Below are 12,183 nucleotides of genomic sequence, written 5' to 3'. Positions count from 1 at the left end.
AGCATTCACAGGCGTCTGTGAGAGACGTGGCTAATGCACACCCTGTTGCCATGCTCTGATTCACTACGCAGCTCTAATTGCAAATGGTGTTTCTAGTGAAAGCCATCACTGTACATATGGTTCAATGGAATGAGGAGGAGAGGGAGGAAGCAGGAGGAACCCTCCCCCACTGAGACTTTCAGTATGAGGAAATGAGAGTGTCAGTCCCAGCATCTGGCAGCCCATTTTGACAGTAAATTACCACCGGCCAGTTATCCTAGCTCGTATCACACCAGATATGTACATTGACATCGTTCGCCACAAGAGGCACAGTTTTGTACAGCTACTTTCCCTCCTGCCTTGTGTTGATAACGCTTTCTCATTCAATGCACACCCTCTTGTCCCTTGTGAAATCTCTCAGGTCATGGCCTGCTCTTTGACAATCACACCATGCTCATGTGCTGTTAGTTGAACAGGAAGTGTGAATACGCCTATTGCATGGATAATAGTGCAGGCAGCCATGTGCCTGACCACTGACAGTGAGCTTCCCAGCTTTCTGAGCCTGAGTGGCACATCCCAGCTGCTGAATAATGTTGAAAGTCTTTTTGGCAGCAACTACAGTATCACTCTATCACTGTAAAATCAGGAGTGGAATAGGTTGAAACAGCACCGCAGTCTCCAATACTATCTTTGGAAAACCATGAGTGTTCCTGCCAATTTCGCAGCATCGCATTAATGGAAACCAAGTCTGTTCTCAGGGCAGGCCTGGTTGTAGCTAGATATGTTAGTTGCATCAGGGACAATTTTAGCATTTTAGCTAACCCTAACCCTTTTCCGAACCTTAACATTAGCTGGCTGGCTCCCTAGCTGATGTTATGTGTATGACGTTATTATTAGTATCCCAGAACTGTTTGCTTTGCTAGTTAGAGCCTAATGTTAGCTAGCTAACATGGAACCTGGTTGGTTAGCTCCCAGCAGATTCATGCAGGATAGTAACGGCATGATTTTGCACTATGTTCATTGTTGTTTAACTAGCTAACGTTTGCTGGCTGGCTCGTTAGCTAATGTTACGTGACGTGTCTGATCTTACACGTTGTTTACCTAGCTAGGTTCATCATTTACCTAGCTAGCTACATGTCTTAGCTAAAGTGTACAAAACCCGTTAAATATGGCCGGTGTCAGTAAACGTCGGCAAAAAAACGTAATATAATTGTTGCCAGCAGAGCTGGTTAGCATGTTTTCATGTTATCCAGAGGTAAACAAATCATCGGCCAGAGCATCAAGTGTGCGCTCTGAACTCTCCGAGAGCGAAAGGAGATGGGTGGGGCTAAAGCTTAAGGGGGTGTGAACGATGCTGAATGGGTGTAGACAAAGAAGAGCTCTTCACTAGATACCAGAACATTCAAAGGCCATTTTCTCAAAAGTGAGTAAACAAGTTTATCAACTTTCAAAGCAGAATTACTTTCCCATTCTTCCTCAAAAATGCAGTGTATGATATACTATTTTGTAGCTCTGAGTCTCTACTTTAATCCAATGTAAAAATAAAACGAATTTTCTAATTTTGCTACAGAAGACCAAATCCAGGTGGTCCAAGTCACAAATGTAGTAGTCAGAATGGATCACTATTTAATTAAATATCTCGATTTGTAGCGACCTTTCAAATAATTCACTGTGAGGATCAAACTTGATCATAATAAACACATTTTACAGGCCAAAATGGCCGTCTAAAAAAACATTGTTTGGCCATTCTGGTGATTGTAATTTACATAGGCTTTCTAGGGCAGACCAGGGCTTTTGGCACCTCTAGCATGCTACGCAGTAGCCAACCAGCAGAGCTCTGGGCGTCACGCTCCAGACCGGACACTGGGGGCCTGGTTTGTCCTTAGAGATAAACATTGGGTTGTTATTTTACCTGTTATGCACATGTTCCTCTTTTTAGATGGTTCTTTGTAGAATTTTGACCCAGAGACATATAAAATCGTGTTTCTCTACTCCGACGATTAATCCACACATAAAAAGAGAAACCTAGTTAGTTTTTAGTTAGTTCTTGAATTAATCTCTCCTTGTTTGTCAAACAAGCATCAACGTGGGTTTGTATCTTACTGATATCCAATAAGGAGGGGACTTTCAGCGTGTGGTATGTCTCAAATAGAACCAAATTCTATTTTAGCTCTTGGTGTGGGTAAAATTATTTTGCAGCGCTCACGCACACAACTTGGCCGATGAGGTTTGCATTTAATGAACTGAAATCCACTCACACAGACACTAACAAGCTCTCACTCACACACAACCCAAGTGAGGTCCTCTGGTGTTTAATCAGCGTGCTAAGCACCATAATCAACAGCAGTCATTTATTATCCTCCTGAATCTCTCTGATGTCGGCCTGGGCCAAATACCACTCAATAACTAAAAGGCACTGTCTCATTTGTCTCCTCTCTGTAGAGCAGTCCAGCAGGAATAGCAACTGTTCTCACCGTTCTGCTGCCAGGATGCACTGCAGTCAAAGTTCACAAAGCAATCATAAACACAATAGATGTTCTCCCCAAATGGTGTGGGCATAATATTCTCAAAGAGAGGCAGAGAGGAGTTTGAGGAAGACATTTCAATCAAGTATTGTTTGGCTTAGAGTCACCGAGGACCCCAGACAGTAAAGGCTGCCCTCAGATATGCCTGGTATTGAAGAGGGGGCCTACCTTCTCTCAGAGGTACCTACAGTTGAAGTCGGAAGTTTACAAACACTTAGGTTGGAGTCATTAAAACTCGTTTTTAAACCACTCCACAAATTTCTTGTTAACAAACTATAGTTTTGGCAAGTCGTTTAGGACATCTAACAGACTTGCCAAGGAGAATTCTGTGGATATTAGGTTATGTGGATAATTGGAAGGAAAATTCAGTGATATATTGAAGCAACATCTGAAGACATCTGTCAGGAAGTTAAAGCTTGGTCGCAAATGGGTCTTCCAAATGGACAATGACCCCAAGCATACTTCCAAAGTTGTGGCAAAATGGCTTAAGGACAACAAAGTCAAGGTATTGGAGTGGCCATCACAAAGGCCTGACCTCAATACTATAGAACATTTGTGGGCAGAACTGAAAAAGAGTGTGTGTGTGCAAGGAGGCCTACAAACCTGACTCAGTTACACCAGCTCTGTCAGGAGGAATGGGCCAAAATTCACCCAATTTATTGTGGGAAGCTTGTGGAAGGCTACCCGAAACGTTTGACCCAAGTAAAACAATTTAAAGGCTAATTGAGTGTATGTAAACTTCTGACCCACTGGGAATGTGATGAAAGAAATAAAAGCTGAAATAAATCATTCTCTCTACTATTAGTCTGACATTTCACATTCTTAAAATAAAGTGGTGATCCTAACTGACCTAAAACAGGGAATTTGTGAAAACTGAGTTTAAATGTATTTGGCTAAGGTGTATGTAAACTTCCGACTTCAACTGTAGCAAGCCATGGCCACGTGAATCACTGTTTGTAGGAGCAAACCATTTTGGTGAATGGAGTGGTATACCTAATAAACTGAGTTTTTCACATTCTTAAAATAAAGTGGTGATTCTAGCTGATCTAAGACAGGGAATTTTTACTGGGATTAAATGTCAGGAATTGTGAAAAACTGAGTTTAAATGTATTTGGCTAAGGTGTATTAAACTTCTGACTTCAACTGTATGCTGTGAGATAAATCTTCCAGCATTTACCACGTTTGCCTCACACACACACTACTTTCTCTTCTCCAGACAGAACGGGCTCAAAAATCTCAACCAATTGGGACAAATCAGGTCACAACATGTCATTCTGTAACTACTGAGACCTATACAAGCTTTTATTAGTGACAGGAGACGGGTGTGTTTGTCTCACCTTAGTGGCCGTTCTCTTTCAACATGCCAAATCCTATCTTTACACAATCACTGCCATTTGCAATACCTGCCCTGAAGGTGAGGTGTACACAGGAAGGGTAGACCCAAAACACACACATCCTCGAAACAACCCTAATACCACTTAATACAGGCTGACTATCATGGCCATTCAATTTGGTCTCAGAGCTAAATCTTAGCCAGTTGCGTAATAACCATAATTACACCCATTCTACTCCAATTACCCTTTCTCAAAAGTACAGACGTCAGCGGAGCACTAATCAGGCTGTCTAATGTAGGCTGATGATGATTAAGTGTTCAAATGTGTTCTTAGGAGTTTAGGGCGCCATGTTATCTTAAATTGTATAAATTGCTTGTTGATCTGAATCTGACTGAGCATGCACATTTTTCATTTCCAATTCCTAATGGAGTGACTCCCTATTGCCAGAGCCTGCTGTGTCTTCTGTTGTTATGTTGAGAGGAATGGGGATTGTTCCGAAGACAGTATTTCATGAGAAGAAGAAGGAAGGAGAGGGGGTACATGAATGGTCACAGAGGCTACATGACAAGGCACTAACCTTTTGGCTGTCCGCCTCGCTGAATGTCAGACCAAAGTAGTCCTTCTCCAGGAGGTTGAGGTGCTCACACACCTTGTCCAGCAGGGCCTGTCCTTTGCAGTGCTTCTGCAGAAACACACAGACACACGTGTCATTACAATCAAGGGTCAATCAAGGTTCAGTAGATTTCTGACCATGTGACCTGGCCTCACTGATTAAAGCATAACAACACTGCATGGTTATGTTGACGTGCATACATTTGTATTCTTGGAAGTGTATTAAGAGTGTCATGTAACTGCAAATGTATCAATCAACGCAACAAAATGTGTCTCTCTCCCCAACCAGATAGGGAAGCCATCTTGACACCAGTTGCTATCTGTTGCTGTCTACAGGCTAGAACAGCTCTGCCCTTGAGTGCTGTGTTACAGTCAGAATTGATCAAATACTTGACAGGGAAAATTAACACTGAATTGTAGGAAGATTGCTTTCTGCATGATATTGCAAACAGTGCAATATCCAATGCCACTCAACCCTATCCAAATGGTTCATCTTCTTGTCACATTCCTGTGAAGGACAGACTGAAGAAGTGTGGAAATGTAGTTATCAAAGCTACTCAGATGTCAAAAGGAGAGAGACAACTGATAGGATGGCACTTTAGCAAATCATTCTAGCGATGATATGCAGTACATTGATGTAACTTTAACAAATAGAGGGGGAAAACTATTGTGTAAATTCAAGAAGACATTCACACATAAAAAAAAATAACATTACTCTGACTCCATCAGAGTAACATGGTGCCCCGGTCTTTCAATCCCAGAGTCCAGACTATGGGTGGAAGGTGCTGCTGAATACACGCACACAAGCACTCACGCGCACACACACACACTTTTCCCTGGAGTACGTAGCTAGTGAGCTGTGTGTGTGAGCTGTGCGTCCTGCTCCCCTGGTAGTAAGCGTCTGTGCGGCTCGGCGCTTTCCCTGGAGCCTGGTTTCCGCGGTGACAGGGAGACAGAGCAAACCGTTGCCAGGGAAACAGATGCAGATGTGTGCTCCATCCCTCTCGTTTTTGGTTCCTTAATATCTCAAGGCCAGAGCTAGGAGGAGTTTTAGTATTCAGTATTTATTACTTTTCCTGGGAGTGTGTCTTTGGCTCATTATGGTTGAAAAGATGGTGGGATAATACTCTGGAAGCACTTATGAACTCTCCCCATCTCATTCAACACCGTCCCCATGGCAAGGTTGTAGAGAGAAGACATAGACGTGGTTGTAGGGTCTGATCTTAATACGCCGGTGACTAAGACACTGAGGTGTTTGTCCATGGATACTCTCTTTCACGGTGTAATTACTTCAACTCCACCTTGACAACTTCCTCACAAGTGTTTTCCCACAAAAGAAACACAGGAGAAAGTAACACACTTAAGTATTGGCAAAGAGTACAAACAAACTCATTGTCAGAGTCACAAAGTATTCTATAAAACATATGGCGCCAACAATAGCACCATTCTGCACAACAACACAGTGCAGCTCATCCATGCATGGCCTGATAGAGTATGCCCTAGTGAGCTGAAGGAAGGGGTGAGGGAAGTATGGGAGGGTGCGGCCCCCTCTCCCCCTGCAGCCCCTGGGGAGCCAGAGCCAAGCAGTCATGACGAGACGGGCTAATTAACCCTTGGATGGGGCACCTCCTCCAGTGAGAATTGTCAGAGTGGTGCCTGCCTTCCCTCAACGCTATTATTATCAACTCCTGGAGCATGGAGGAGGTTTGATAGGACTGGCTTGACATTCCAACCCACCAATTAAACACCGGAAGGGGGTCGGAGGCAAGCCGGGAGTGAGGTAAGGGGTTTGGATAAACACTGTACTGCAGCAGCTTGTTATGTCAATATGAAGAGTAAAATGGGGGGTCGATATGTACATCATTCTGTAGTAATGAATGTAAGTACAAAGGGAAGCAAAGGACAATTCATTGCATAAAGGCTTTGGTAATCATAATGTGGAGTTTTATTTCCAGTGTTGAGAGCAACAAAAGGTTTGAGAGTGGCTTGAGAGTATTTGTTTGACTATTTTTGCTATTTCTTCTTTTGAGAAAGGTTGGTGGAAAGCGAGGCTAATGTTCTTGAGATTCTTACATCACACAAACGCACACACCTTAGCATTAAATGAAGTATTATAAGGGCAGCTCACGATAACGCAATATTCTATTTTCTCCTTGACTGCACCTTTGTCGCAATGTAACGAGCATAGATTTCCATTTGTTCTGTCACTGGGTTTTGTTGAGGGATTTTATGTGGCAAAAAGGGAAATATCCTCTGACCCTCAAAGTGTCCAGTATTTCTGCTCTGCCATGTTGTATATTTATGTCTAGGAGGGGCCATGGAAGAGGGAAGAGAGGGCAGTGGGGCGTGGCAAAGCCTGTCTTCCTGGCTGACACTAGGTGCTTTCATTTCTACATGCACTAGCATTGCTTTCAGTTGTATTTGGTTGCACAAAAACAGTCCGTGGGAAGTTAAATACAATTGCGTTTCAACTTACTTGGGCAGGACGGTTGGTCTTTATGAAGGGGGTCATTTGAGACAAAACATCTAAACAATCGTATTATAAAATAGACTTTTCAAACATGGGTCTGTTGTAGACCCACTTCGTCTCTGCTTACCTCATGTCGGACTATACAGGAGGAATTTGAGACAAAATATCGAAACGATCGTATTATAACTTGGGGGGGGGACTTTTATTTGGAGATGGGATAAGCAGAGGGGAAGTGGGTCTACAACAGGCCCACGTTTGAAAAGTATTTTTAAATAATACGATTTTGTCTCTAATCCCCCCCCTCGTCATAATGACCAACCGTCCTGCCCACCGGCACAGTAAGTTGAAATGGAATTGTATTTAACATCCGGCTTCTCGTGGACTGTTTTTGTGCAACCAAATACAATTGAAAGTAACACTAGTGTATGTAAATACATCTGCATTGCTAAAAGGTAGGCTGGTACAGATTAGCCAGGGAGAGGATCCTGACTACAGTGACCATTCTCTACCAGCATGAAGACGTCTTTTTTGGTGATGGAGCTGTAATAACAGCCATTGTAAGCGAGAGAGCCTGCTTTTCCTTCACTATATTCTCTGTGTCACTAATCCTAATGATTGGAATGTGTGTCTGTGGCAGAGAATGGTATAACCTTGCATTACCCTTGCCCCACGGAGAGCTCCCAACATGACACCCTGTCTGTCATCTGCTTTATGCCGGCTTTATCTGCACTCTGCAGCTCTATAACATAATCACAACAAAGACATAACGTCCGAAAGTAAAGAAACTAGTTGCATCTGCTGGTAAAACCACACAAACATATTTTGCCTTGTTCCTTCCAGGACTTGGAAATGTGGCCTGCAATAGTAAAACATAGCACTCCTCTGGGGGGAGATTCCTTACCTCAATCCCCGCCTCATAGTCAGAGGTGTCCAGTAGGGTGACCTTGAAGGGAACAGTCTTTGGCCGTTTGGAAGTCTTCTGAGGGGACTTGGGGGTCTTGCATGGGGTGGTCTTCTCTGACACGTCGTCTGTTTCCCTGTGGTCGTCGATTAGTTTGGAGTCCTGGTCCTACAGAGGGACGTTATATAGTCACAGGTGAAATTTGAAGTAAATTAATGATGTCCATTATAATTATGACTTTAAAAAACATGAGCTGGCACACACCAAGAAAAATTTGTTTGTGTGGAGGTGCTGACTAACGGCGAATAAACTATAAACTATCAAAATAAAGAAAGTCGCACACTCCATATATAAACTCCCAGCAATTGAATGGGTATTTATCAACGTTTCGGCATCACTGTGCCTTCCTCAGGGTGATGCCGAAACGTTGGTAAATACCCATTAAATTGCTGGGAGTTTATATATGGAGTGTGCGACTTTCTTTATTTTGATAGTTTACATTATAATTATGACATCACTGAATGTGTGTAAATGTCTGTCAACGGTTGATGTAGGACGAAGATTACACGTGATCTCACCACAAAAAACACAAGGCCCTAATTATACTGTAGATTGAACTTCCTGTGCTCTCCTACGTACCTGTTTAGCCATCTTGCCGTCTGAAGCAGAGTCCTGCATGCCTGCTGCTGCCCCCTTCTGCTGGGAGGACACTTCTGCTGCGTTCTTCACCTCTGACTCAGGGCCAGGCTCTGTTGGCATAGCAACCTCTCCTTAACCTAAAAAAAAAAAAAAAACACACAAAAAATACATTATAGTTTAATTCTTAGTTTAATTCTTAAAACAAAAGCAAAGTGACCTGCATGACACAAAAAGAGAGTTTTCCAAACAGTATGCAAGTAGGTGCCTGTACCAACTGGGTATTTCTCAGGCAGCAGCAATGGCAAGGTATGACATCGCAAAATTACATTTCAAAATGCCATAGGTTAATGTGATGCAGCTCTTTAGTGGTAGCAGTTATTCTCTGGCCTCCATTATTCTCTGGCCTCCAGAGCCATATACAGCAAACAGAGGCTGTAACAGATAAACTGTGCTGCAGACCGCCACCATCGTTCTGCTTCCTGTGGTGACTGGCTGCTAAAAACCACCTTGTCATCAAGGACATTCACTTCATTTAAGACATCTCTCATTCAGGTAATCGTCTTCCATTTAGGCAAGCAGTGCTTCAGCAGTTGAGACGATGCAATCACAGAGAAAGTCCTGTAATTAATTTAGCTGCATGCAAGATTGTGGACTGAATGTTGTTAACTCTAGGAGCCGCTGGTAACTTCAATAGAGTTATGATTGTGAGCGTGTAGAATTAAACAGTGAGGTATCCTCACTAAAGACTAATGGTAGTGGTCATTACTAGGGCTGTGGCGTCATGACATTTTGTCAGCTTGTCATACAAAATGACTGCCGGTCTCACGGTAACTGACCGTTTATTAACATAAACACGTTTAGCATCTCCAGGCCTCCACGCATACCAGCTGCTGATGCGCACCTTTGGAACATCTACATTTCAAAAGTCAAATAAATCAATTTAATATACACCATCACAATAAATCTTTTTTTTTTTTAGGCAGGTCTAAAGAAACACTATGATATGATGAAAATGTATTTCAGGTTAACAGAACAGGCTTACTATATGTGATCTGACTATGTGAAATGCCATGGGCTGTATGCTAGTTCATTTAGCAGACAAGATATGCTTAAGTCCTGTGCAATTATTTAATAAAATAGAAAGGATATTTTGAGTGTAAAAGTGATCATTTGAAACAGGTCCTATAGGGTAGATGTATTTGGCAACTTCAGTTGCGAATGATACAAACCTTAGAATGTCTAAGAAATCAAAATGTATATGGGCTGCGTGATGCAACTATAGGCTATTGATGATTTGAACCAAAAAACCGCAAAAACAAGCTTGCGCTCCGTTCCTTGCCTATGGCTGCACACGCTGTTCTCTCATCAAGTGATCATATTTTCACCCATCAGACTATTCTCAATTTAATCTTGTCTTAACTAATATGTAAAATTAGTTTTGATTTAGAATGGCCCATAATCAAAATGGGCAGGAACAGAGTCAGGGGGAAAAAAATAAATGTAATCCGTATGCACTCGAATAGCGAATGGAGGCCGCTTTCCCGTTTGATTTCAATCATGCTGAGCTGTGATTAATATTAGCAGCTGAGAAATAAATATAGTAGCAGCTGGGATCCCCCTCTTATTAGTGGCAACCATCAAAACTCTGCTTCACACGGGATTGCATATGGGAATGTCTGGGTTAATAATGCACTTATTTTTCACTCCATCCATCAACAACTGTTTGAGGAGCATGCAGCTTCTCCCAGCGCGACAGGTGATATTCCACCCAAACTCTGTATGCCATGGGTTATCCAACCCTGTTCCTGCAGCCAAACCAAGTGAAATCTGTTTGGAAACATCGATAGCAACATGTTTTCACAGCAAAACATATTTCATGAAACTGTTGAGAGCCCCTCTCTCTGCGTAATGGAGAAAGGGATGAAGGAGAGAGAACAGGAGATGGAAACGCACAGTGGTGAGATATTCTGTAGCTAAAAGGTCATGTGTCAGCTTATTAATTATGAAAATACAAAAAATGCCCTATTACTAAGCTATTCAAAATCAAATACAAATTCACTATAATTGTAGGCTAATTCTGTAAGCTGCCCTGCACAATCAATGAACCAACAGCATCGTTTAATGGTTTTCTGCCGTGCTTAATATGTGGTAGGCTTTTAGACTTTATACAACGGGTGGGTCTAATCCTGAATGCTGATTGGATAAAAGCACATTCCACCTCCCGAGTGGTGCAGTGATCTAAGGCACCGCATCGCTAGCTGTGCCACTAGAGATCCTTGTTTGAGTCAGGCTCTGTTGCAGCCGGCCGCGACTGGGAGACCTATGGGGCGGCACACAATTGGCCCAGCGTCGATAGGGGAGGGTTTGGCCGGCAGGGATGTCCTTGTCCCATCGCACTCTAGCAACTCCTGTGGCGGGCCGGGCGCATGCACGCTGACACGGTCGCCAGGTGTACAGTGTATCCTCTGACACATTGGCGGGGCTGGCTTCCAGGTTAAGGCCAAACATTCCCTCATTGTGAAAAGTAACTAAGGGGGCATTGTGTCAAGAAGCCGTGAGGATTGGTTGGGTTGTGTTTAAGAGGACGCACGGCTCTCGACCTTTGCCTCTCCCGAGTCCATACGGGAGTTACAGCGATGTGACAAGACTGTAACTACCAATTGGAAACTAACCCTTTTTCTCCCCAATTTCATAAAGAAAAAATTATTTAAATTCCACAACTTACCACCAGCTAAATCTATGACATTAAAATGCCCATTTACTCTGTTCCATCTGATTACGCAATACAAATTTTTAACATTTTAGTCATTTAGCAGACACTCTTATCCAGAGCGACTTACAGTAGTGAATGCATTCATTTCAAACCTTTTTTTCCCCCCGTACTGGTCCCCCGTGGGAATCGAACCCACAACCCTGGCGTTGCAAACACCATGCTCTACCAACTGAGCCACACGGGACCACACTGGCTCATCAGCCCAGCCAGGCAATTTATAAACTTGATCTCCACTATAAAAAGCATCTAGACATTATCTCACATTTCTTTTAGACTAACATTTAGTTTTCAACAGCGGAGATTTGTATAAACGTTGCTGTCTGTCTGTCCAACATTTGCAACATTCCTTCAATATTCAAATTCGATCTCCAGCTGCCCCATATTAATGAACGTATCGGGATGAGACAGACTGGTAGGCAGCTTTTCTCAGCCAGTCGAAATCATAAATCAGCATCATTTTTATGGATATATACAAAGAACTATTAATAGAAAACAGGTCAAACTAAATGAAGTGCAGCTAGTTTGTTGTCTTTCTAGCTTCAGTTTCAAGTGATTGTGTTAGTTGTGTTGGCTAGCTCCTCTGAACAATAGCGTCCTGATGAGAGAGGACATTTTCTATGCCAGGCAAAATCAGGGCATCCTTTTTATGGATGTATCCAAATAAATGTCACTAGAAAACACCTTAAACAAACGCAAATGCAGCTACTTTGCTGTTATTCTGGTGGATTTTTGACGTGACTGTAATTTAGCGGTAGTTGACTAGCTAGCAAGCAAGGGATAAGAATGTTTCCACCCAGTATGGCAATGGAACATTTAAAAAGAATGACTGGGTCGTGTCCATAGATACAGAACAAAAAGACTGAACTACCGGGTTACGTCTCTGGCAACCGAACCAATAGAATGAACAACCAGCCTTAGCAACCCTAGATTTATGTCTATATCTTGTGGAA

The 12,183-nt window shown here is 42.7% G+C and overlaps 1 protein-coding gene across 12 annotated transcripts in view; it reads right to left on the bottom strand.

Annotated features, from left to right (window-relative positions):
- LOC106582844 (band 4.1-like protein 1) overlaps nucleotides 1-12,183 on the bottom strand; it is a 102,437-nt gene that overhangs the window by 32,631 nt on the left and 57,623 nt on the right. For all 12 annotated transcript variants that reach the window (XM_014166347.2, XM_014166353.2, XM_014166355.2 and 9 more), the window contains exons 2-4: nucleotides 8,461-8,597; nucleotides 7,822-7,989; nucleotides 4,416-4,520 (exon numbers count right to left, since the gene is read on the bottom strand). In XM_014166347.2, coding sequence (XP_014021822.1) covers nucleotides 4,416-4,520; nucleotides 7,822-7,989; nucleotides 8,461-8,580 — 393 coding nt within the window. In that variant the 5' untranslated portion in view covers nucleotides 8,581-8,597. The remainder of the gene's footprint in view (nucleotides 1-4,415; nucleotides 4,521-7,821; nucleotides 7,990-8,460; nucleotides 8,598-12,183) is intronic.

The sequence above is a fragment of the Salmo salar genome, chromosome ssa22, assembly GCF_905237065.1.
Source record: "Salmo salar chromosome ssa22, Ssal_v3.1, whole genome shotgun sequence".
Lineage (NCBI taxonomy): Eukaryota > Metazoa > Chordata > Actinopteri > Salmoniformes > Salmonidae > Salmo > Salmo salar.
This window is presented reverse-complemented; position numbering and strand designations above follow the sequence as displayed.